This window comes from Chelonus insularis, unplaced genomic scaffold (assembly GCF_013357705.1).
Source record: "Chelonus insularis isolate UGA/USDA-ARS -01 unplaced genomic scaffold, ASM1335770v1 contig_3_pilon, whole genome shotgun sequence".
NCBI lineage: Eukaryota > Metazoa > Arthropoda > Insecta > Hymenoptera > Braconidae > Chelonus > Chelonus insularis.
This window is the reverse complement of record NW_023276556.1, coordinates 3178805-3201992: the sequence shown is the minus strand read 5'-3', so window position 1 is coordinate 3201992 and position 23188 is coordinate 3178805. Positions and strand designations below refer to the sequence as shown.

Here is a 23188-nt window from a genome sequence, read left to right as displayed (position 1 = left end):
GTTAGTTCAAGTATGTTTAGGCGTTTGTATTAATTGGATAATTACTTTTCCTATCAACTCTTACACCACAGTTAAAATGAGAAGAATAATCTTGAGAGCAAAATTAAAATAAATTTATCAGAAAAAAAAAACTTTACAAGAAAAATATGGAAAAATATATATTAAACGAAGAAACTGATTTTCAATCTCGTATAAAGCTGAATTTATATACATGTGTATGTACATATTTATGAATCCTAAATATCCTACCGTGTGAATAAACAGCAGTTTAACACCAGGATAAATTTTATAGTACAAATTTTTATCGAGAGAAAACATGACTTTTCCATAACTTCTCAACGCCTTTAGTACAATCTTAACCAAACTCTTTTTATTCTCTTCTCTGTACCAGTTGGGTTGAGTATTGATGATCATCGTTATAATAACATCACAAGCAAATGCACTCCAATCGTAACATTGTGTAATTTAATTGGAGCTAATTGAAATCAATCTCAACAGTCGTTAGTATTATTATACTCAAATATATATGTCTGCTTATTTTACACAAAGTTTTCTTTCGTGTAGTTTAATAGTGAATAATAAATAAATATTATATCTTTCCTTTTGAGACTATGATAAACACCCTCAAAAAAAATATTTAACCTTCTTTTAAAGCACTTAATATTTATGAAAAGGGTAGATAGACAGGGGGTTGATAAAAATTTTTTGTTGAATAAATATATGTCGTATATGACATTATTCTTCCACAACTAACTCTGATCTTATGTATAACGTGTCAATGATAACAACAATAATTTATTAAGTTTAAAAAATTGACAAAATATATTTTTTTTATGTGACAAAAAAATGCTTATTGTAGAAATTACACCGAGTATCTGTTAGTGATGGTTGATTTTTTAATTCCAGTCAGAAATGTTGCTATAAGTATAAAAAAATAAGATTCAATTTTCAATCTGTCTTGAAAGTAAAGCATAGATTTTTTTTCGTGGAAAAAAACTGATTTTTATGAAGAGTAACAATTCAAATATTGAAAGCTGTACACTTTATCTGACAAAACCACAACGTTGAAATAATGAAAAAGAATGCGAGGCAATCACCATAATGTGGATGTCTCACCAACCCTATAGGATTCATCCGTTTTTATTTCATAGACGAATCTGAAAGCAAAAGATGAAGAAAGCAGTGTTATATTGAGGGAGAGATTTACTGGAAATGTGGTGGTTGTATTTTGCCATCAGAGTACATTGGCTTTCATAAACGGATGGTACGATGAGGGAAAAGTTGTTGAGCAAAGTAATTTTTCTGCAATGGAGAAAGGGGAAAGACTCCTTGGCGTCAGTGTGTTATTCAGCATGTCTATAAATATATACATGTATTAAATCTACATATATTTTATTTATACACATTGATGTGACGATAAAAGAAATGCTGAAACGATTGATATATCGAAAGGGAAGCCTTTAAAACGATTTACATCGACGCGGCCTTATTTTCAGATATTTATTGACCAGCAGTCTCGCCGGGATTACACCATTGTGTAATTCTAGTTGAGCTAATCCCCCCTAGGGATGACGTGTATTACAGGAAGTTTGTGAAACTGCAAATAAAACGAGCATGCAGTAAATCGTATGTTACAGTATAGACAATAAAATAGATACATGTTATTCTCTAATAAATGTTGACTTTTCCATTTTTTCAACCACTTTTCAACCTTACAAAATCGTTTGCAATTAACCAAATTCACCATTTGTGGATCTTATTACATACATTGTTCATCAAATACCCAATAGCACTAGAGTCTGTTCATTTCGCTGTCAAATCCACTAGAACATGTTTGCAAAATATTTCTCCATCCGAGATATTAAAGCTTTTTTATAATAGTCCTGTTCAATAGCTAGCTCAATGTCAATGAAAATACATACTCCAATCGAGCTGAATTTTTTTTTTTTCTATTATCAAAACCTAGTGGAGCTAGAATTACAAAAGAGTCAAATATTTGTAAAACAAAAAATATTCAAAAGAATTTTTGATAAAAATAAATTTTTATTTTCAACTATAAAATTCAATTACTCACTAATTAATACTTGATTCAAGTGTTCAGCATTGGAACCCCACACGTGTTAAAGTGACACATGACATGCTCTCCTTACATCATCCCTTGCATAGAGCTGCTCTTTAATATTTCATTCCATGAAATTTAGTTCGTGATTAATTATCTTTAATTCAGCTATTTTATCAACTGAAAAATAGTGAAAGAGGAGTAAGATGATATATGCAATAATTAAAGTGGAATTTACATATTCACCAATTTGATGTAAATTAATGGTGAAAAATATACAAACTAAAACAGACACTAGAATATATGTTTGTTAGATTTCATGGGCATTTTAATGAACCATTGAGTTTATACTTTTTTTTCCTCTGTCGATCTCTCATCAACAGGATGATCTCTCATATAACGTACGTTGGCTCTATTGATATATCCTACAAACCAAAGAGGAAGAGAGGAAGAGAATAGTACGCAAGCCTGCGGCGGTGCTTGTCTGTGGCTAACCAAATTAAACGTAATTTAAATTTCGTTTGAAATTCAATCGATGCCCCACGGCAGAATGATGCTGGAAAAGAGAGCTTCGTAGATGAGGGAAAGAGGGTGGTGATAGCAAGCAGAGGCCAGGTTATCGAATAAAAATATATCCAACATTCCAGTATCAGTATGTATGTTCTATACACAACAACCGGCGTCAGTTCCGGCTGGGCTCGTATCGAAATTTTCCAAAACCTACCGGCCAAAGAGATAAAAGGCCAAATCTACTATCACCCTTCGTGGGCCATTTTTTTTCTTCTGACATTGTCAAATAAGAATGAAAAAGAAAATTATATTCCTTATATCTATTGTGCTATTATTTTGCTCGACTTTTTCACTGATAAAACTCGCTGGAATGAAGGCTTTATCTTTTGCCACATCTAGGACAATAAAATCTGAGTTTCTAGTTAATTTTGTGGCATCAATAAATTTCTAAGCTCGTGGAAACTCAATAATACAAAAAATATTCTCTTGATAACAAACTTTCTAATTTTATCTTTGCCAAAAAAAATATCTACTATATGTAATTCTAGTATTTTTATTAATCCATATAAATTTTTTTATTAATCATTACATCTCTGAGGAGGTCAAGTAACTCTAGCTTTCTTTAGTGGAATTAAAAAAAAAATAATTCCAGTATTTTATTGCTACTAAACTGATATGACTTCTTTATTGAGCTGTTTACGGCTTCGAACATTTTTCCAATGATGAATTCATTCATAAAATAAGCAGAGTAAAAACAGGTTAATCGATTAGCATATTCCAGCATGTGGGTAAGTGATCAGAATTAAAAAGTCATTTGGTGGAAAAAATTGTTTTTATTTATTATTGACAATTTATTCGTCTGATTATTTTAATATTAGTAGATGTTCCTTTTTTTGTTACTCTCTTGGTTTAAATGCTGATCATTGGACAACAGTGCATATAATTTATTCAAATAACCGTAATCGAAAATCTATTTTGTATATTGATATTAATGCGACTATTTGTTGGCATTCGTGCATGTAACACTCGCGGGAAACCACGTGCATCTCTTGACAACCAATAGATTGATCTCGCGAGAATGCCTGATGTGACAAAACAATATTGTGAATGCTCTTGTTGTTATCAATTGGATTCAACGATTGCATTCCAAAGACTAATTAGTTTCGTTTCGGTTCAACAAACGTTATCCCTTGTGACTTGGAATTGATCGATTTTTTGATTGTTTTATTCAATTTTATTCAAAAACTATCGTTCAATTAATTAGAAAGCAATCCAAAGACTATTGAGAAGTAAGTCCAGACAAATTTGTAACCTTTTCTGATCGGACCACGGAGATGAATTACGACGAGAGTAAAACGATTTCAGAGCAATCTCCTGCGGCACTTCCTGCGGTCGGATGTCAAGTGATGTGAGAAAGTATATGAATGAGATGAGAAAAAGATTAAGCTTGTATGAAAATACTTATTCTTATTACAACCTATGGTTACTGCATCAAATTATTTGTCAGACTTATTTTTTAACCGTTAATTTTATTACATCGATGAATTAAAATAAAAAAGAATATGGAGGAATAAAAAAAAACCTTCAAGGGTATGTAGTGGATAAAAATACTTGTGACCTTTATATTTTGCTTCTTTTACGACATATTATGAAGCACTTAAAGAATATCGTGCCAAAGGAACATAGTGTAATCTAGATTTAATGGACTGTGGCAGTATAGCAATAAAATTTCGATTTTTCTTCAATCGAATATTGGGATAATGTTGGTAAAAGAGAGCAGATGGAAAATTCCAGAAATTCTTGGAACCAAAATATTATTTTTCCTGCTGTTGCATGATCGATTGCCTGTCGGAAAAAATATTAAAATTCAATTTATTGGAAATTTAACAAAGCCCAGCCTTCACAAGATGGATTATTTTTAAATTTACACTTGAAAGAATCATTTTCTGATGATGATCTAGAATTTACCAGTTGATATAATAGCATAATCATTCTTAATGAAGAACAAAAAAATCCAATTTCACGTGTAAATAACAAGTCTAACCGTAAAGATTGTAAGAATTTCGGCTGGAGCATTTTTTCACTTTTTTCTAGTGGTTAACGAAAAATAAAAAATAAGGAGGGTATCCTTCCCCATATCTTGAAAGTACGAAAAGTCCTTGGTGGAACTTGGAGGACTCTCTCAACGACGTAGGGTAAAATCCAGTCTCTTTTTATACTTTCTACCCCTCTTTACTTTTTTTTACTTTTTCACCCCTTTTATCCCTTTATTTATCCACCTCAACCCCCAACACTCCCCACAACCTTCTCACACCAAGGAAATATTGAAATTCGTGATGAAAACTGTAGAACTCTAAGATATAGAAGCTTAGAGCGTGAATTTTCACGAGAAATGTGTAATTCTTCAATGGAATTAGATTTAATTATTATACGTAAAATTTATTGATGGATTAAATGGAATTTCTTGAGCTTTACGTCAATCATTTTATGTTGTCAATGAAAATAACAGAAGTGAATGAAATATTTTCAATACTTTACTCTTAATATTAACAATATTTTATTAATATTTTCCAACTCTCTCTTAAATGAATCAGTAAAAATCACTGCATTATAGAGTGTACTCATTAATTTATTTTTAGATAATTTATTTAAATAACTGTAATTAATAACATCATTTTATTTCTCATCACTAATTAAAATACTGCTTATTAAGAATAAATTCTTTTAATTATTATTCTTCTATTTCTGTGATATTTATTACAATATCTTGTAATTTCTACTGAATAATTATTAATGAAAAACTTATTAACAAGATTCTAATTATCCTTTTGTATGATTAAACAAAGCTGCTCTGTTGTTTTAGTACTCTATATAATTAATTAAAAAGTACACTGAAGGAATTTCATTTATTAGCCCCTTTGTTCTCAAATAAATCCAAAAACAAGAAGCAGGTGTAGAAGCATCAACACATAAATGTTCCTCGTCTCAACTTGACACAGCCACCATTATTACTAACCAACTATATATCTATCTAGCACCCATTACTCTGCGTGAATATATCTAGCCAGTGAACTATATATATATATATACATATATGAGTTCTACATACATACGTACAGATGAAACATGCTCATACGTTTACCGCCAGCTCGATTAATTCCCCGAGCAATATGTATTATCCGTCTCGCAGGCAAGCGAGTTGACCAGAGCCTACGTCGGCGATTCAACGTACGAATTCACCTGGCATTAGTCTCATGTCCACTCTGCCATCCTAAGACAAATTGATCAATGTTCTAAATGTTTTCACATAAGTTATGGACTTATCTACTCCATTTAGTAGTTTTAAGTTGACTTAATTGATGTCTTTTTGTTTCAGAACATTGTGGAAAATGCCGGGCAAGTACTCGAAGACTGAATCTCAACAAATACTGCAAAAGAGACTATGGTAAAACCACAGTTTTTTTTTAATTAAATTTTCATAATAGCTTTTACAAAAACAAAAATTCTGATAAAAACCATTTTAATGGACTCTTTAAAAATAGATTACTTCAATCTGTATTGATTTTGTTAGTTAAAAAATTAGTTGATATCAAAGGAAATAAAAATTGAAAAAGAATAATTCATCTTTTAATTAATTGTTTAATTATATTCATTATTAATATATTCAATCGACTTGGATAATTAAAACAATGTTCTTTAGATAAAAACTAGATATTTAAAATTTTTTGTGTAATGATCAAAGATTTACTTAAAAATTAGTGCAGCATCAATAATTACGATAAGTTATTTGAGAGGAATACTGATTAAAGTAATGAAATTAACTAGTTCAATCAATGGAAGAGTTAATGAATTCAGCTAACATTTTTTCCTAAATCAATTACCATGACAATTTCATAAATAAACCAAGTAAAATTAAACCCCTGCTTTTTATTAACTAAATATTTGAATTATAAATAGTATTAAAATAATCTCTTAAAATTCACTAAATATTTATTCAAGCTTTAAAATCCCGGTAAGCTTCAAATGAGTTTATCATCGTCAATAACTCAAACTAAAAATTCATAACCCAAAGTATATATTAATAAAAAAACGATAAAGTAGTATATAACAAGGTGAGACTATGAAAATGATAATAATTTAGAATATAAAGTAGCCAACTTGTAATGCAAAAGCTGGAACCCAGCATGCAAAAGTTGACCTGAAATGTTGGCTAAAAGCAAAGGGATTTAGAGGGAGCGACCGGGACCATAAGAAAAAAAAAGTAAAGAGCCCGACGTGGTGCTTCAATAATAGAACGGCACGCTTTTGAGTCTTCGCTGGGGCAACCACCAAGGGGATAGAACGGTGTGGTTGTCCTGCATAGAGCTTGATTCCACGCGCGAATAAATTGTCAACAGGTCTGTCGTACTGGCGAGTAGAGTGTTTATCTTTTTTTGTCCTTCTCTTTACTTTCCCTTCACTATCCTTTATAGATTCGCAGATGCCGGAATAGATTTTGTCGCGTTATTACTACTACAAAAGCAAAGTTTGCTGTAGCATTAAAATAAGATGCTAAGAATTTGCGACAGAAGCCAGAGGGCGTCACTAATCGGACCATTTGCCTTTTCAAACATTTATTTAAATATTTAAACTTGAAAATTTATTGCGACAGACGATGGAGAATAAGAATAGATACCTCAGACGACTATTTATCTACAGATTCATTAGCCAACTTCAATAGTACTGTTAAATTGTCGTGACATGTAGTATACTCTAAAATTATCATACTTTTTTCATATTAAATTGGGTAATAAATTTTACACACTCTCTTTGGAACTTTGTTCATTTTTTTAACTCCAGGGAACCGTAAATAAAAAATTACTTACATTTTTTCTAGAAGTATAACTAAATTTATCTTTTTTAATCAATTCATTATTTAATGTATCAACTAGTGAAAATTTTAAAAGAATATTGCACCATTTTTAAAAAGTCATTGTAGAATTTTATGTCTTACAAAAGTATTTAAACTCACACTCAGTTATTTAAATCGTTGTGCACTTTACATAGTGTAACACCTTGTAGACTATATAAATACTTTCATGTCTGAATGTAGTTTTTTTCTTTGACGTAATTATTTTTATATATTCAAAATAATGATCATTTTATAACACTTTGAGTTTCATCAGTTTATTCAAAATAATATTTATTGTACAGAAATGTTCAAAATGTATTAATGTATTAAAAATATTTTTACAGTAGATAGTATATCTTTAAATTGATCTCTGATATATTCATGTTTCATCAAGAATATTGTGTGAAAAGATAATTATATAAGAAAAAAATGAATTTCTTGAAGCAACCTAATAAGTAGTAGATAAAATAAATACATTATGTATAATGATGATGAATTTTGTTGCAGCAATTCTCGGTCGAGTAACCGGAAGATACAAAGGTAATGAGGTAGCAAATGGTAATTCTGCCAGCAACTCCTTCGCCAGATTCACATTGAACGTAGATGTAATCTACAAACGCAGTCCAGATTCAAAGATCAAACGTGGAACGATTACTCTTTTCGTACACACAACTGATCTTGCTTGTAAATGTCCGAAAATTAAACCAAATAAGTAAGTTTAATTATTTTATCTTTATTTCCACACGCCTTATTTTTTATAAAATGAAAAACATCTCTCGGTTTGCAAAATTAAAAATGAAAAAAAAATCTCAGAGTACTAAATGTTTTATTTAAAGTAAGAAAGTTTTCGAGAAGTAGTGAAAAAATTATTAACCGACCTCGTATACAAGCAGAATGACTGAGAGCATTACATTATATATTTCCGAGATGTGGTATAATACTTCTAGTTGTCACAAATATTCAGTGTTTATGTGAAACCCCTTGAGATCGCATTGCGCTTCATGTCAACAACACTCTTATGCTTTTTCATCTTTATGTATGTATGCAGTAACATACTACTCATTACTTTTTATATCTTTTATCCTTGATGTTTTCCATTAAATTTTTTTATTTCATCTTCATTCCTTCAGGGATTAATTTTTCACATTTAACAACAAGAAAAAATTAAATAAGCCAGTCGTTGAAAATATCATATATTATATCCACAGTGTCCTCTAAAACTCAATTCCATGCATTTCAAAATCTTGATATTTTTTTTTTTATAATAATTTTTCTCTGAGCTTTTTAAAGACTTTTTTTGTATAGATAAAAAATAATTCAGCTTATTAACAATCTTATTTTTCAGATCATACTTATTCTTGGGTCAGGAGAATGACGGAAGTGGTAAAAACGGACTTACAGTGACACCAAAATCCATCGTGATTGAGTGGCGAGATGAGTGGTATCGTAGAATGCGTCGGTTTCAACGCAGAGCACGATCCTGTCATTGAAAGATCAACGAATAATATCAAGAGAGAGCGAGCAAGAGAGAATGAATGGAATGAAGAAGAGAGAAACAAGGACAGATCAACTTGCTCCCTCGCCCTTTTCTCGATTTACTCGAGACACGATCGATAATAAGTGAGCTCGAACCACTAGCACATTCGCGTTTCTCAAACCCTTCACTGGTACTTAACCCTTCCCATTCTTCCCCTAAAATCCGTGACTTATCGTTTTTCATTATTATCTTAGTATCCTTCAAGACGCTTCGCCAAACGCCCATACAGTCCGGTTTTATCTATGAAATTTTTTTTATGTACTTTTGAATTTTTTACACATGATATTAACTGATGATGTATGTATATTATATTAGATTTTTTTTAAATTGAATATAATAACTCATTATTCATACATATCTGTTGAAACTGTATGAAATAATTGTTTAGTAAATAAGTTTTAAGTAAGCGTAAATAATGATAGATAATATCGCGTATGTCGATAGTAATTTAATATATTAATTAATAATATAATATATCTAGTCGATAAATACAATTACGTGGCTTCAATAATTGAAAGAAAAAATAATTGTACGATAAAGCATTTTCGTTTCTTTATATATTTCAATTATATAAATGATGAAGATAATACGTACTAATAGTCTTTAAATAAAAAATTAAACAGCATCGGCAAAAGTTGCAAATATGTATTTACACAGACGACCCTGGGTTTATGTTTCAAATTTTGATTTACTTATGGCAACCTTCGTGGGTTGTTGTCGTAATTTACAAGCCTCCACGAAGTAGAGAGAAGGGAAAGAGACTGCTGCAACCAAGAGAAGCAAACAAGTGAAAGAAAAAAAGAAAAGAAAGGAAGCAACGAACGAGGTAAATATAATGAGGGAGAAGTGAGACGAGCAAAAGAAGGAAAGAAGCATTTGGTTGAGTGCAAAGTGAGCAAAAGCAAAAGAAAACGATGCCCGCGGTTCAACCCAGGGAATATTTAACCGTCGTATATTATCATCAAAGTCGAATTGTGTGGTGCAGGCTTACGCACGATAAACGGATGCGTTTCAAACGCCTTTGAGCATTTATCTTGCGTTTTAAACTATAATAGTGATTAGTGAAATATGCGATTCGATATGAAGCAGCGTATGTATCGTATTAATTTGGCGATGATTAGCCACGTACGCCAAAAAATGTAGAAAAAAAAAGCTTTATAAATATTGTTCTTCTTCAGCTCTGGATGCTAAGATTAATGATGTTTAAAATTGCCGATACGTCATCTATTAAAGCGCTGATGAATTAACTTTACCGATGATTTAATGCACGATTTGTAATAAATGATGAAAAATGCTTTTGCATTTTTTATTTTGACTAAGCTAAGAAATTCATTTGTAAACTTGGAAGTTTAAGTTTTCAATTTATCAAATTTATTTATTTAATTTTTTATATTTTATAAACTGACATAATGCTATATATATATATAGATAATATTATTTGTAAATTTCATACGATGAAAAATATTGAAGCTTTTCTAGATTGTATTACAAATATTGTCTAATTAAATCTTTTAATAAACATTTATAATGTGCGTAATTAAATCAGTGCAAATCACTTACCGATATTTATAAATAAAGTATTAAACCAAGTATAATATTAACACAATAAAATTTATTTTGAAGATATATAATTATTATCATTCTGGTGAAGAATATTCTCCATGGCAATAGTCTTCTGTATATGTTGAGAGACACTTTTATCCCTGCCAGACTTTCTTAACATCATCAATCCAAGATAGAGAAATAATTGATGGGTCAAAAAACTTCATTCAAATATAAGTTTAAAACTCAAAAAGAATTTGTACCAAATTTAAATAAATTTTCATTATTAACTGATGATTACAAAATTAAGAACATTATAAAAATTGCAATATTTTTTTTTATTTAAATAATTTATTATATTTTTTAATTTTTTATCTTAAAAATCAAAATTTTAATGTATTTAATTTATTTATTATGTGACATTTGTTCGTAATTTTGCCATCATCATTGTATATCTTATTAACTCGAATGTATTAAAGCAGTTTTGTAGAAAAAACCTATGGATTAACATAAATAAAAAAAATAATTTATACGTTATTGCTAATTAATTAATTAATATTATATCTACTTGAAGTTCTTTAATACAACTTTGTATTTTGTCAAAACTGGTATTGTACAGTATTTAGAGAATAGAGAGTAGAAGACAATAGATACTCCATTCGAAGCATATAAACGCTTAATTCCACTAATTTAATTATCACATTGAACAAGAGTAATTTTTGAAGCCAAAAATATAAAATCAACATCGAAAAGCAAAAAGAAAAAAACTCTTCAAACCATCAAATTTCCAATAAAATAATAATTGACAATGCTTTAAAATTGATTTATAATTATAGCAATAAAAGCTACAACAGCACTAAATCTGTTATAGAGCGTTTAAATATTATATAAAGCTTCAAGAGTTCTTGTTGTCAAATCATACATGTATAGGATATTATTACCACCATTTAATTTTAGAATTAGAATAAATGAGGACACAGAAATAAAATAATAAAAGTAACACAATAGCATTGTGGCAGAAACGATTTAAAATGGACAAATCAAACAATAAATATATGATATATATTAAATTATATAATAATATAGTTTTATCAGTCCAATCGAATTTTAAAATAAATGTGCAAAATAGACACTGCCTAATTATTATTGATCATTATATCTTCATTGTTAATATATTAATTAAATGTCAACTGATAAATTCATGTATCATCAAATCCATGATTCTGTGACAAGTGTGCTATTTATATCTTCAGATTAACTATATAATAATAAATTATGATAAAAATAATTATTTAAATTGCTTACGACTGTTTTTTTACTATCGATTCACCAATTAATTTATATAAGAAAATTATTAAAATGTAATAATGTGTATTATGATGTAATAAATGTGATTAGATACATATTCAAGAGTAAATAAGTATATGGCGGTATATTAAATATATTTCATTTTAAATTTATAGTTGAAATATTAATTGATAATTAATAATTGCGTAGACAAAATTGATGATTTTTGTACAAGTTAAAATGTTTATTATAAACCAAAGCTTATACATTATCAGATCATTAAATAACAATTGTTTGCACCTGAGAGCCAGAATACCTTTCGTACTATACGATAATTTAATATCTAAATGGATTTTTTGAAACTTATACAATTTTTATTCTTACAATGTGCATTAGTATGATATACTATATAATCTTCTATTATACCACTTGATACATTGTAATGTAAAAATATTGAATACTGCTAAATAATAGCAATACAAAAATGCTATAATAATACTTAAAATTGTTTAGGAAGGTAAATTATACAAATATCGCCCATTTATAATTAATTTTATTATTACATTACTTAGAAAAAAAGTGTTTATCAATTCTCCATATTTATAACTTCATTACAAAATTAGTGAAATAATGAAAATTAAGGAAATCAATATGACAAAACAACCAAATTCATATTTTAATCAAAATATTTTTCAACTTGCTTGAAATGTATTTTATTTATTCAATAAAAAGTTTTATCAACCTGTTCTTAAGATACAAACACTAGGCCTTTAAGCTCTCAGGCACATACCTTACTGCAAATGCGTAAACATCAGGACATATTCAGAGCATACATTTCCGCAAAAATCAATTAATGAATAATTGAAAAAAAAATGATCACGGAAATATACGATCAACTTATTTCATGGAATTTTTCAAATCATTTTTAAATATTAGAAAGTTTACATATGGACGTCGTACGATTAATTTTGAATATTCAAAGATCATGCAATTTTCTATAATCAGTTGATCTTCCTTATTAACCAAAATAAATCATGGGTATTATTGTTGCCACTTACCGTTGATGTTCTTGATGATTCTATTGGTTCTCACAACAAATTGATTTATTTATAAAATCAAACATATTTCATACGGTCAATAATATCTAATTTACAATTCGTTAAAGTATCAAAAAAAATCTATAAATACAATACAATTGATACTCAAAACTTCTCAATAAATCAATAAATTGATATGATATACAATTATTTAATCTTTAATTTATTTACACTTTTCCAAGTGACTAAAAATAGTTGACAGTTCGTATAAAAGGAGTATAATATTAATAATTAAGTATAATTGAATAATTATCAGACTATACTGATATATTGCGAGAACCAATTAATTTATTATAAAACGTGTCAACACTATATACCATGCTTTATTTTTCTATAAAAAAAGTACGATTAATTATTTATCTTTGTTAAACTCAATGTCAATTATTTCAAATTGATCATGCGTTGAACTCTCCTTTTAAACCTATCTCCAATCTAGAATCATGTTGATTACATTATCGAACATATTTAAAACTGATAAATTTTGGACAACTGTCAATTTAATAAATGAATAAAAAGGTAGATAAATAAATCATTCATATCACACATGGGTTAACAGTGGTTTACACAAAAGTAATTATTAATAATCAGTAATCTCAAAAGAATTAAATTTACTTCATTGCTGTAGTTGACTAGTCCTACACCCACTTTTTTAAAGTAAATATTTTTTAATAAACATAATTTTAATGAAAAACTTGCCGAGTAATTAAGTATAAGGAAAAATAAATAGATAGTGAAGGTTTTTAGTAATTCATTAGAAATACTAGACAAAAGTAACAAATGATAGAACATTAGACTTATTTTGTTCTATCTTATTTAATTACTAGTTGTATATTTTTATCATTTCCTCTATGAAGAATCAATAAACTCATTTCGTACTAGTTGTTTAATTAAATTTCAGTAAAAAATAACTATTTCACAATAAATAGTAATTCAATAGGTTTTGGAGATCTAGTAAATTTCATCAGACATGATATGAAAATAGTACGAAGTGCAAATGATGTTTTTACAATAAGGATTTTGATTAAAATTACCAGTCGAAGGAGAGTTAATCAATTCGCCTCATAGTTCTTAAGAATTCTCAAACGAAATTTATAAAGCTGGTTGTTTTGTTAATATAAATATTAAAATTGCCTGTAGGAGCAATTCGCATCTATCGCGAGCCTCGTTGAAAGCAGTTCTGGAATGTATATGCATAAATGAACAATCCAGGTGAGTGTTAGACGTCAAAACAACGTTTTTATGAACAGGCAAAAACGCTGTTGGAGTCCTGTTGAGGCAATCACCTCTGTATCGCTCACTCTTTCGATGATGTATCACCATTTATTCATTATAAAATCATCTTGAAATCCCTGTGTGGTTCTATTGAGCGCGAACCGTGTGTTTTCGATCCTGCAACACAAATAATTCGCGACTTCTACCAAAATGCCTTTTCTTATTTTTATTTTGGAGAGCAAGAAAAACACTCTATTGCTTTAGAGTCATATCTTACTTTTCAGCAAGAAGAATAAATTCCATATGATTTTTTATTGATAATTCACTTATTAATTAATTCAATTGTGAAAAAGTATGATATGTCTAAAATAATCAATTAAGCCACTAAAATAACATTATTATAGCTTTTTCTAATAAGTTGTATACAAGAAGTATGAGCAAAAGAAAAATATGTTCAAACAACAAAAACATGACATTGTTAACAACAGTGCTTTCACTTTATTTACTGACATCTATCAACAATAAATAAAGCTATTACCAGGCAAAAAAAATGTTATTGTTCTATTAGCAATCACTTAATTAGTTTGTCTACACAAACAAAATGTCTACTGTGCATTATCAGGGGTAGAAAGTAATAATTTAAATGAAGTTTACTCCTACAGGTACGCACCTGCTGTTGCCTTTATTCGAATTTGCGATTGCCATCAGAGCCATTGTTCAGATGTTGTGTTGTGCTGCTGATTCTCCATACCTAAACCCCGGTTCGCGATATACAAAGCGAAAAAAAAAATAACAAAAAAAAATCGAGACAACGCAAGTATTCGGTAACGATGAAAGAATGAATTTGATTAAACATACATAATGCGTGCACAAAAAAACGAATTTATTCTTTATTTCTCGAGCTTTTTTGCCTAATTATCATCCAATAAAGTCTTATTCTTATTTATTATTATTATTATTATTATTATTTTTATTATTATGTTAATTGACAACTATGTATAATTATAATTCTTTATAAAATTATATTTAATTCAATATCAAGGCACCATCACTTTCTAATTTTCCTCAATTGCAACAAATTATTATTCATCGCGCATTCATAATTAACGTATCATTGCATAACAGATCTATAATAATAGTATTAAATTGTCATAATTATTTTCCTATCTAATAAGATATATAAAACTAAATCATTGAAATATAAATTTTATAGTAATTATAATAATCATTATGATAAAGATAAAGTTATAAAGTACCAAAAAAAAATATTTTTTAAATTGTTTAATTAATTGATGAATTGATTGTATGCAATTTTTTAGAACTTTTATATAACAATTAAGCCATCAATTAAATGCTAAGGTGAAAAGTGAGTAATTAATGAAAACATCTGCGTGTTGATGATTGTAATAAGCAGATTTAAACATTTAATTTAAAAAAAGATAATTATACCTGAGTCACACTATATTAAAATATTATACGCATATAGCTTTAAATTTGTCATTTAATATATTTCGAATTTTTTATTTTTAATTGCTCATTACTTTAAGAATTAATGCTACTTCATTAATCTTAACATATTTAAAGCGAATTTTTCACTAACATTATAATCAAAACATCCTTCATGAATGTATTATTATAAATCATTATAGTATTCACAATCTTTTTAATCTTGCATATTATCACCGTTTTAAGAAGTAAATATTTAATTAATAAGCACCTAAATCATGATAGATTGAAAACAGTAAATGTGTTGAATACATGCAGAAAAAAATTATATTCAGCACAATTACAATAACAGTCACGAAAGTGTACTTATCAGTCAGTAAATAAGATGTACAAAACAGTTCAAAGTAAGTATTTATCTACACAACTGCAAAAAATAGTTATTTATGATCACTAATGTATGAGTTAACTAAAAAAAAAAAATACTTCTTTGAATAAAACTACTGAATATAACTAAAGTAAAAATTAATTAGTTAGATAAAAATAAAATAATAATCCTACGTGGAAGAATGAATGCCGAAAACATGAAAGAATTTATTTTTAAAACCGGGCTTATTAGAGCTAGAGTCGTTGTTGCTGGATTGTCCATCATGAAGTGCCTTCTGAACCAGCGATATGGATGCCTGTGATCGTGTGTCGAATCGTCAGATTGGGCCGAGACAACGAAAAAAAGAACAAAAAGAAAGAAGAAAGGATAGTAGACGACTAATGGTGATACTACGACATGCGGTGCGACTATAATGTCTTTTGGAGTTAAGAAAATAATTTCTGTATAAATTTCCTCGGTAAACTCACCTCATCGTGCTGATCATGCTCGCTATTAGCAAGACTAGAACGTGAACCACGTCTGGTTGTGCCTTTTTCATCACCCAAAATTTGTGCAACTTTTGCTTGTTTAACAAGATCCAATGCCTAAACATGAAATAGAATAATTAATTATCTAAGGATTTATTATATAAAAAGAAAAAATTTTTAATTATCTGAATGAAAAAGCAATTATGATTTTATATGTAAATGTTGATGAAAGTTGCTCGCAAAAGCCTCGACTTACCTGCTGCAAATGCTGCGTGCAATGAAAAAATGGTGCATGGTTAAACTCTACTTATTTTTAGTAAATTTCCGTGATCAATAAGAATGAATTTATGCTCTAAATATTGAAAATTAAATTATAAGTAACTAACCTCTTTACGTGATCTCAACGCGCAGTCTTCAAGTGTCTCAGCAGCTTCATACTTTCCTTGTCTTCGATAAAGTGCTCCAAGATTTTTCAAGGTAGTAGTTACAGTTGGAGAATCTACTTTAGCAGCCTTGTGCCAGCCTCCATATTCTCCATATGGGGCATTCTCTTTATTTCTATGTTTGTTTTCTTCTCGCTCTTCAGCAACCTGTCGAGAAGATTCAAAAATATGATTATTATTTTCTTATTTAATTAAAACAATAAAAGTACACATATGAACCAAACAATACCTGCCAAATTGGCTTGTTATCACCATCTATCGCACCAAATTCTCTTTCATGTGCTCTCGTCAACACTTGTTTATAAAGTACTTCAGCATCCTTGTATTTTCCTTGTTTCAAATAACATGAAGCTAAATTATTTTTCGTCTTGGCGACATTAGGGTCATCTGGTCCTAGTTTGGCCTCGTAAATCTCCAAAGCTCGTTGATAATATCTCTGCACCTCTTCATATTTACCTTGGTTTTGACAGAGGAGGGCGAGATTATTCAACTGTTTCGCGACGTCTGGATGATCACGACCAAGAACCTTTTCACGAATTTCAAGAGCACGTTTACATAGTGGCTCAGCTTCCTTATATTTGCCACGTTTGCCATAAAGCACTGCTAAATTATTTAATGTTGCAGCAACAGCTGGATGATTTTCTCCAAGTGTCTTCTCACGAATTGCTAGAGCATCATTTAGAAGATTAGCAGCTTCTTTATATTTATTCTGATCTCGATAGACCAAAGCTAAAATGTTCAACATTGTAGCAACGTCCGGATGATCATGACCAGATGTTTTTTCAAGGTCTTCTAGAGCTTGTTTGCAGAGTGGAACTGCAACTTCATAGCGGCCTTGGCTCGCGTACTGAATAACTAAATTGTGGAGAGTGCGCAAACGAGCCGGAATCTCGTAGCCGGCATTAACTTGCTGTGCGAATTGTGATGGCGGTGTTGGAGACATTGCTGAAATATTAATAAAAAAAATTAGAATATAAAATTAAATCAACTTCACTAAGAAAAAAAAATACTTTTAAGTTTTCAACATCACATACATTTACTGTTCCTATCATCGCCTTCATCGTCTGGGAATAAATCTACTACAGGATCATCTTTTGGTCTGTCTTTAGCATTTTCATCATCAGCTGGCGGGTCAGGATCGTATTGTCGCATACTTTCCATAAAGTCACTATGTTTTTTATCTTCTTCTAACTGAGCCACCTGCATAAAATAATTTAATTAAAAATTTTTCACATTAATGTTAATTATAAAAATAATCACTAAATATTACTTACAGCTTGTTCACTAGCTTGCAATTTTTGTTGAGTACCAGCAAGTTCATCTCTGAGCCAAGCATTTTCTTGACAAAGCCTTTTAACTTGTGTCCTAAGTTTTTGTTTTTCAGCTTCAACCATTTGTAATTGACTGGCCAATGCCATCATCACTTGTGCTTCACCTAATCCAAGCTCAATCATTTCGATGTTTTTGCATAGTAAACTCACTTTGTCCCGTGCTTCAGGTGCGTCCTGTGATTGAAGACCCTGAAGGAGGCCAGTGTGCTCAACACGAAGGGCTTCCAGACCTTGAGCAACAGTCCGAGCCCCAGCCACTATCTCTTCCTGTGTCATAGCTGTCATTGTGCCGATATGCTCTATTTTTTTACTGTAATTCAAAACATATTTGTGAATAGTTAGTTTACAGATATTTATTAAGAATTACACTGACATTCAGAATAAAGATAAACACTTCTAGGTGATTGATTAATTAATTAAAGAAAGCAATAAATTGTAAAAGGAATATTATTTTGTATCAATTCACTCGATCAAAGAACCCTAAATCGTGGTAAGAATGAATTTACTGGAAATTTTATGGCTAATTACATTTAAGATCAGCCATTAACCAATGTTTCAAGACTGGTCGACCTTCTGACCGGGAAAAATTAACGAATAAAGAGAAAAGTAGAACCTATTCTGCAATCCGTAAGTCACAAGGATAATTTAATCGATAAATAACACGAAGATATAGAAAAAGGAATAGATTTCGATTGAAAATAAGTTCGAATAAGAACTTACCCCATGTCAAGGGCTGCGCAAAACCTGGCGAAATATCAATGGCTCAATAGTTCCGCGACTGCGCGATAAATTTATCTCTTCTCTTTTCTATGCGACAAAAAATGTTTCTGTAGATTTCGAGATGATTCGATAAAAAAAAATACGTTTTACTATTATATTTATCTTTGCGAAAAACTTGAACACCTTGATGCCTTTTAGTAATTATGTTTAACCTTAACCTTCTTGTACACTGTCATTCAACAATCAATTTATACAATGCTGTTGTCTGATAAAAAAAACACGTGGGGTAAATGTGCTGACATTTGTATATATCAACTAAACCATTCTTTTGTTCATATTAAAGGGAGGGAAGAGTATAGTTGAATTTATTCAAGGTAGTATACTGAAATAAAAACAATTCACAGCTGACATAAAAAATCTGCTCAAGGTCATGCAATCACTAAAGCATATTTACAACTGCAATTGTCAATCATTAACATGTGAAAAAATAGCAAATTTTATTGCAACTTCTTGATATAAAAAGTTGTTCTGAAAAATGTATTATTAAACAGCTGCATTATTGAAGTCATGTGGGTGACGATTATAATCAAAGCGATAAATTAAACAATTTATTGAAAATGATGTGATATTGATTTTCATGGGATTTTCAATGAATTATTAAATTTATTTTTAACTCACATTCTATAAGCATTCAGCGTTTTTGACATATCAGTTCTACCCATTGGAAATGTCACGTTCTGCCAGACCTACCTAATCCGTAAAAAAGATAAAACCCTTATATGATATCGATCTGTGCCATTCACGTCTTGCAACAAACACTGATGTTTACGTCTGGTGAATTTATATGTAAATTATCACTTGATGTTGAATTCAGTATTAAAAAACCTTTCACTAATTAATTCTAACAACATTGCAGTAAAAAAATATATCTAGACTATAAAATGTTATATGATAAACTACTGTGATATAATCACACCACTTTGGGGTTTTATTCCTCACTGAAGCTACTCGATGCTTCGTGCACCCCTCGTGAGTACCGCAGGGTGGGAGTAAAACGCATGCGCTTCCCATATGACCTCCATATTCTTGTGTATTTTGCAGATTTCACATAATGTAGATTGATGGATTCTTTTGAAAAGGGTTTCGCATTTTTCAGGAAGAACATAAAAAAGAAAGGTAATAAGAACACTACAAATTTTTGTCGCTCCAGTGCTCAAACAAACTTGTCCACATTTTTATTAATTAAAAATTTATGTTAAATTAAACAATTAATTTGAAGAAAAAAAAATTCTCTATTAAAATTCATAAATATGAGTTGAACTATTTTGATAAATAATAAAAAATAATTTATGGAATTCATTGAAACTTTCTGGAGTAAATAAATTTTATGTTTATAAGTACGACGTAATATGTCAATTTGGAATCAGATAAATTTGATAAGAAAATATTATTTTTCTTGGGTAGAAGTTGATTGATTGACTTGAGAAGTAATAAAAATAATGAAATAGTAATCAAAAATTCATTATGACAATAATCTTGACATCTTGAGGTAGGTGTCCTCAATAATTGGTATTCGCCCTAGTTAACATTTTGAATACCCATCAAGTCATAATGACTTGATCCATTATATATGGATTTATTTACATTATTCCAGATAAAATATATCGATAAGTCTTTACTGTTATTATTGTAGCAGAATTAGATAAGATTACGGGGAAGGTTTGCGTATGTACAATTATAAAAATATTAATGAAATAGACTCTACATTTAATTAGAAAGATTAAATTAAATAACTAAGGAACTTAACCCTGTCAATTACTGATAGTAAAGAGTCATAGAGAACAGTTTCAATTTAATTAAAGGGTCATGTAAATAAATACGGAAAGAGGATAAAAGATAAGATACTTTCACATTAATATTTATAAATTGTTTTTAAATGTTCTGGCACTAATCCTGCAGGTAACAGGATTTTAAATTGTGAAGAAAAAATAATTAATTAATAAGGATAATAAAAAGAAAACTTTTGTACATAATTTGATTTAGTTAGAAAGTTTGTGAAAGGTAGAAGCAATAAAAGTTAAAATCTTTGTATTGAAAAATCTAATTGATTAGCGAATAAAGAAATTAAAATGTTATCAACTGTTCAGATAAATGATTGTCATAAATTATTCAGACTAGATTGCAATGATAATGAACTTTCATGAAAACTTGTTCAATTTAAATTCAGTTTAGAGATCGTAGGATAGCGTAGGATCTATGCCGATTGCTTGAGAGTCTGATCAACCGATGATTCATGCTGTGACGACATGACTGAGAACTCCGCTACACTGATCAACTCAACCATGTCTGCGTGTTCAAGACTTTAAATAAAAACCAACACTTTTTATTGTTTTATTTAATATACGTGAGGATAATTATAGATTCTAATCGAATTAAGTGAACTTCTGTATCAATAAAAACGACATAATATTTATCTTTACATGAAAGTTAATTGGTTTGTGACATATTAATCCTAAGAGAAAATAATCAATAAGAAATTAGATGTGAGTACTTATTATTATTTTAATATTTAATATGATTAACATATCAAGAGAACAGTTATGCAGGAACATAAGTGATTGTTGATTCATTGAAAGTCAGCATATGAATTAAATATTTTAATTACGATTGTATTTTAACAGGTTAATGAAATGAAATTGCTTAATTATTGCTTTCTTTTTTACTGTTTTAGAAACAGTTTCTAAGAGTTATTCAATGAAAATAAAATTTCAAATAACAGGATAAGTATTACATCACTCAATTTTAGTACAACAATCATGAATCAGTGAGCATTTGTTACAAATTAGTAGCCACTTATTTACGTAAAAATAAAACTTGGTATTTTTGAAAACAACAAGAATTAAAAGATGGTCATGGGTGATGATTTTCTTTAACGGTTCTCACAATGGATCGCGAAAAACAATTAAAATTAATACTTCCGGTTGTACCTGGTTTTAAATAAAAGGTGTGGCAGGTGAACGAGCTTTCAAAGTCGAATGCATCTGTTATTTTTCCTTAAGGTATGTCTTTAATCGATAGAAAAATTTGAAAAATTGGAGAGAGTCATGCGAGAATCTACGACAAAGATAGAGACATGATAAAATAAGACACTCACAGCAGTTCCTGCTAATTATGGTCCAAGAAGGAATCTTCACTGAATTTTCAGATAACCATTACACTGCTGAAAATAAAATGAAATCATTATAATTGCTCAAAGTTGAAATAATTATTAGTTTTTAATTATTGAGTAAATTTGGAATAATTAAAAATCTCACAGCCTACAGATGTTAAAAAATAATCGTTTTGAATAATATTTAAAAAAAAATATTTTTAGAAGATTTAAATTATTGTAATATGATAAATATGAATTAAAAAATGAACTATTGTTTCATCTTAAGCTATTTCGTCGACTAGTTATAAAAAACAAGAAAATATTAGTCATACAAATATGACAGAATAAAATGGCGAAAGCGTTCTCGAATTGAAAGCAACAAACAAAAAATGCAGGATTTGAAGGAGTTATAAAAAAATAATCATGTTACTTACATTTTTCCCTTCTCCGTTTACTTGTCACAATTATTAATCAGCTATTTGTACACAATAAAAGTATTTTGAATTTATCAGATTTATGAAATTCGAGTGGTCGCAACGAGTGTCGTCTAATCGTAAAAACACGTATGCTTTGGTTCATGTTATAAGCAGCTAAAAGTATAGATGGCGCACAATGAAAATTTTTATTCTCGACAAATACCGTGTGATGGCGTTACTTTGTGATTCTTCTTTAAATGTGAAAAAAAAATTGATATTTTCTCTTATAATAAATGGGAAAAACTTAAGAATAAATGTGCTATTATGGTACTAAAATGATTAAACAAGTATCTAAAATTGCGACGATAAACCATATTTATTTATTCAATTATTTAATTGCATATTCAATAGATACAATAGAGAAAAGTTTTAGTAGATTAATAATCTAAGGAAAACCAATTGCAGATTTCCATTCATTAAACCTTTACTATAAACAGGATTGTGTGCAAGTATGAAAAAGGTATAACATTATAATTCAATAAAAGTATTTAATAAAAATTAATAACTATTAAAATTTTTGTTTAAAGAAAATTTCAACTTTATAGTAATAAAAATCATTAAAGAAAGGAATAACAAAAATGATCATAATGTTAAATCTTTTTAACAGCGTAACATATTTTTCAGCTGCCAATTG

General features: G+C 29.1%; 2 protein-coding genes across 10 annotated transcripts in view; one reads left to right on the top strand and one right to left on the bottom strand.

Moving 5' to 3' along the window:
• Positions 1–11780, top strand: part of LOC118068551 (netrin-1-like) — a 69501-nt gene extending 57721 nt beyond the window's left edge. The window contains exons 5-7 of the mRNA XM_035086028.1: positions 5946–6014; positions 7968–8172; positions 8806–11780. Coding sequence (XP_034941919.1) covers positions 5946–6014; positions 7968–8172; positions 8806–8950 — 419 coding nt within the window. The 3' untranslated portion in view covers positions 8951–11780. The remainder of the gene's footprint in view (positions 1–5945; positions 6015–7967; positions 8173–8805) is intronic.
• Positions 11781–12042: 262 nt separating this feature from the next.
• Positions 12043–22652, bottom strand: Klc (kinesin light chain). 9 transcript variants are annotated; one of them, XM_035085834.1, is made up of 10 exons: positions 22513–22652; positions 22082–22147; positions 19606–19677; positions 18151–18517; positions 17911–18076; positions 17106–17821; positions 16820–17023; positions 16690–16701; positions 16434–16550; positions 12043–14312 (listed from the first exon to the last, which is right to left on the bottom strand). In XM_035085834.1, exons 3-10 carry the CDS (start codon positions 19647–19649, stop codon positions 14283–14285), a joined length of 1656 nt encoding a protein of 551 aa, XP_034941725.1. In that variant the 5' UTR covers positions 19650–19677; positions 22082–22147; positions 22513–22652; the 3' UTR covers positions 12043–14282. The 9 variants fall into 9 exon arrangements, with proteins under 9 accessions (XP_034941725.1, XP_034941727.1, XP_034941719.1 ...); XM_035085828.1 differs by lacking the exon at positions 12043–14312 and adding an exon at positions 15532–16261; XM_035085827.1 differs by lacking the exon at positions 12043–14312 and adding an exon at positions 16136–16261 and having other exon boundaries at positions 22082–22144.
• Positions 22653–23188: the final 536 nt, after the last annotated feature.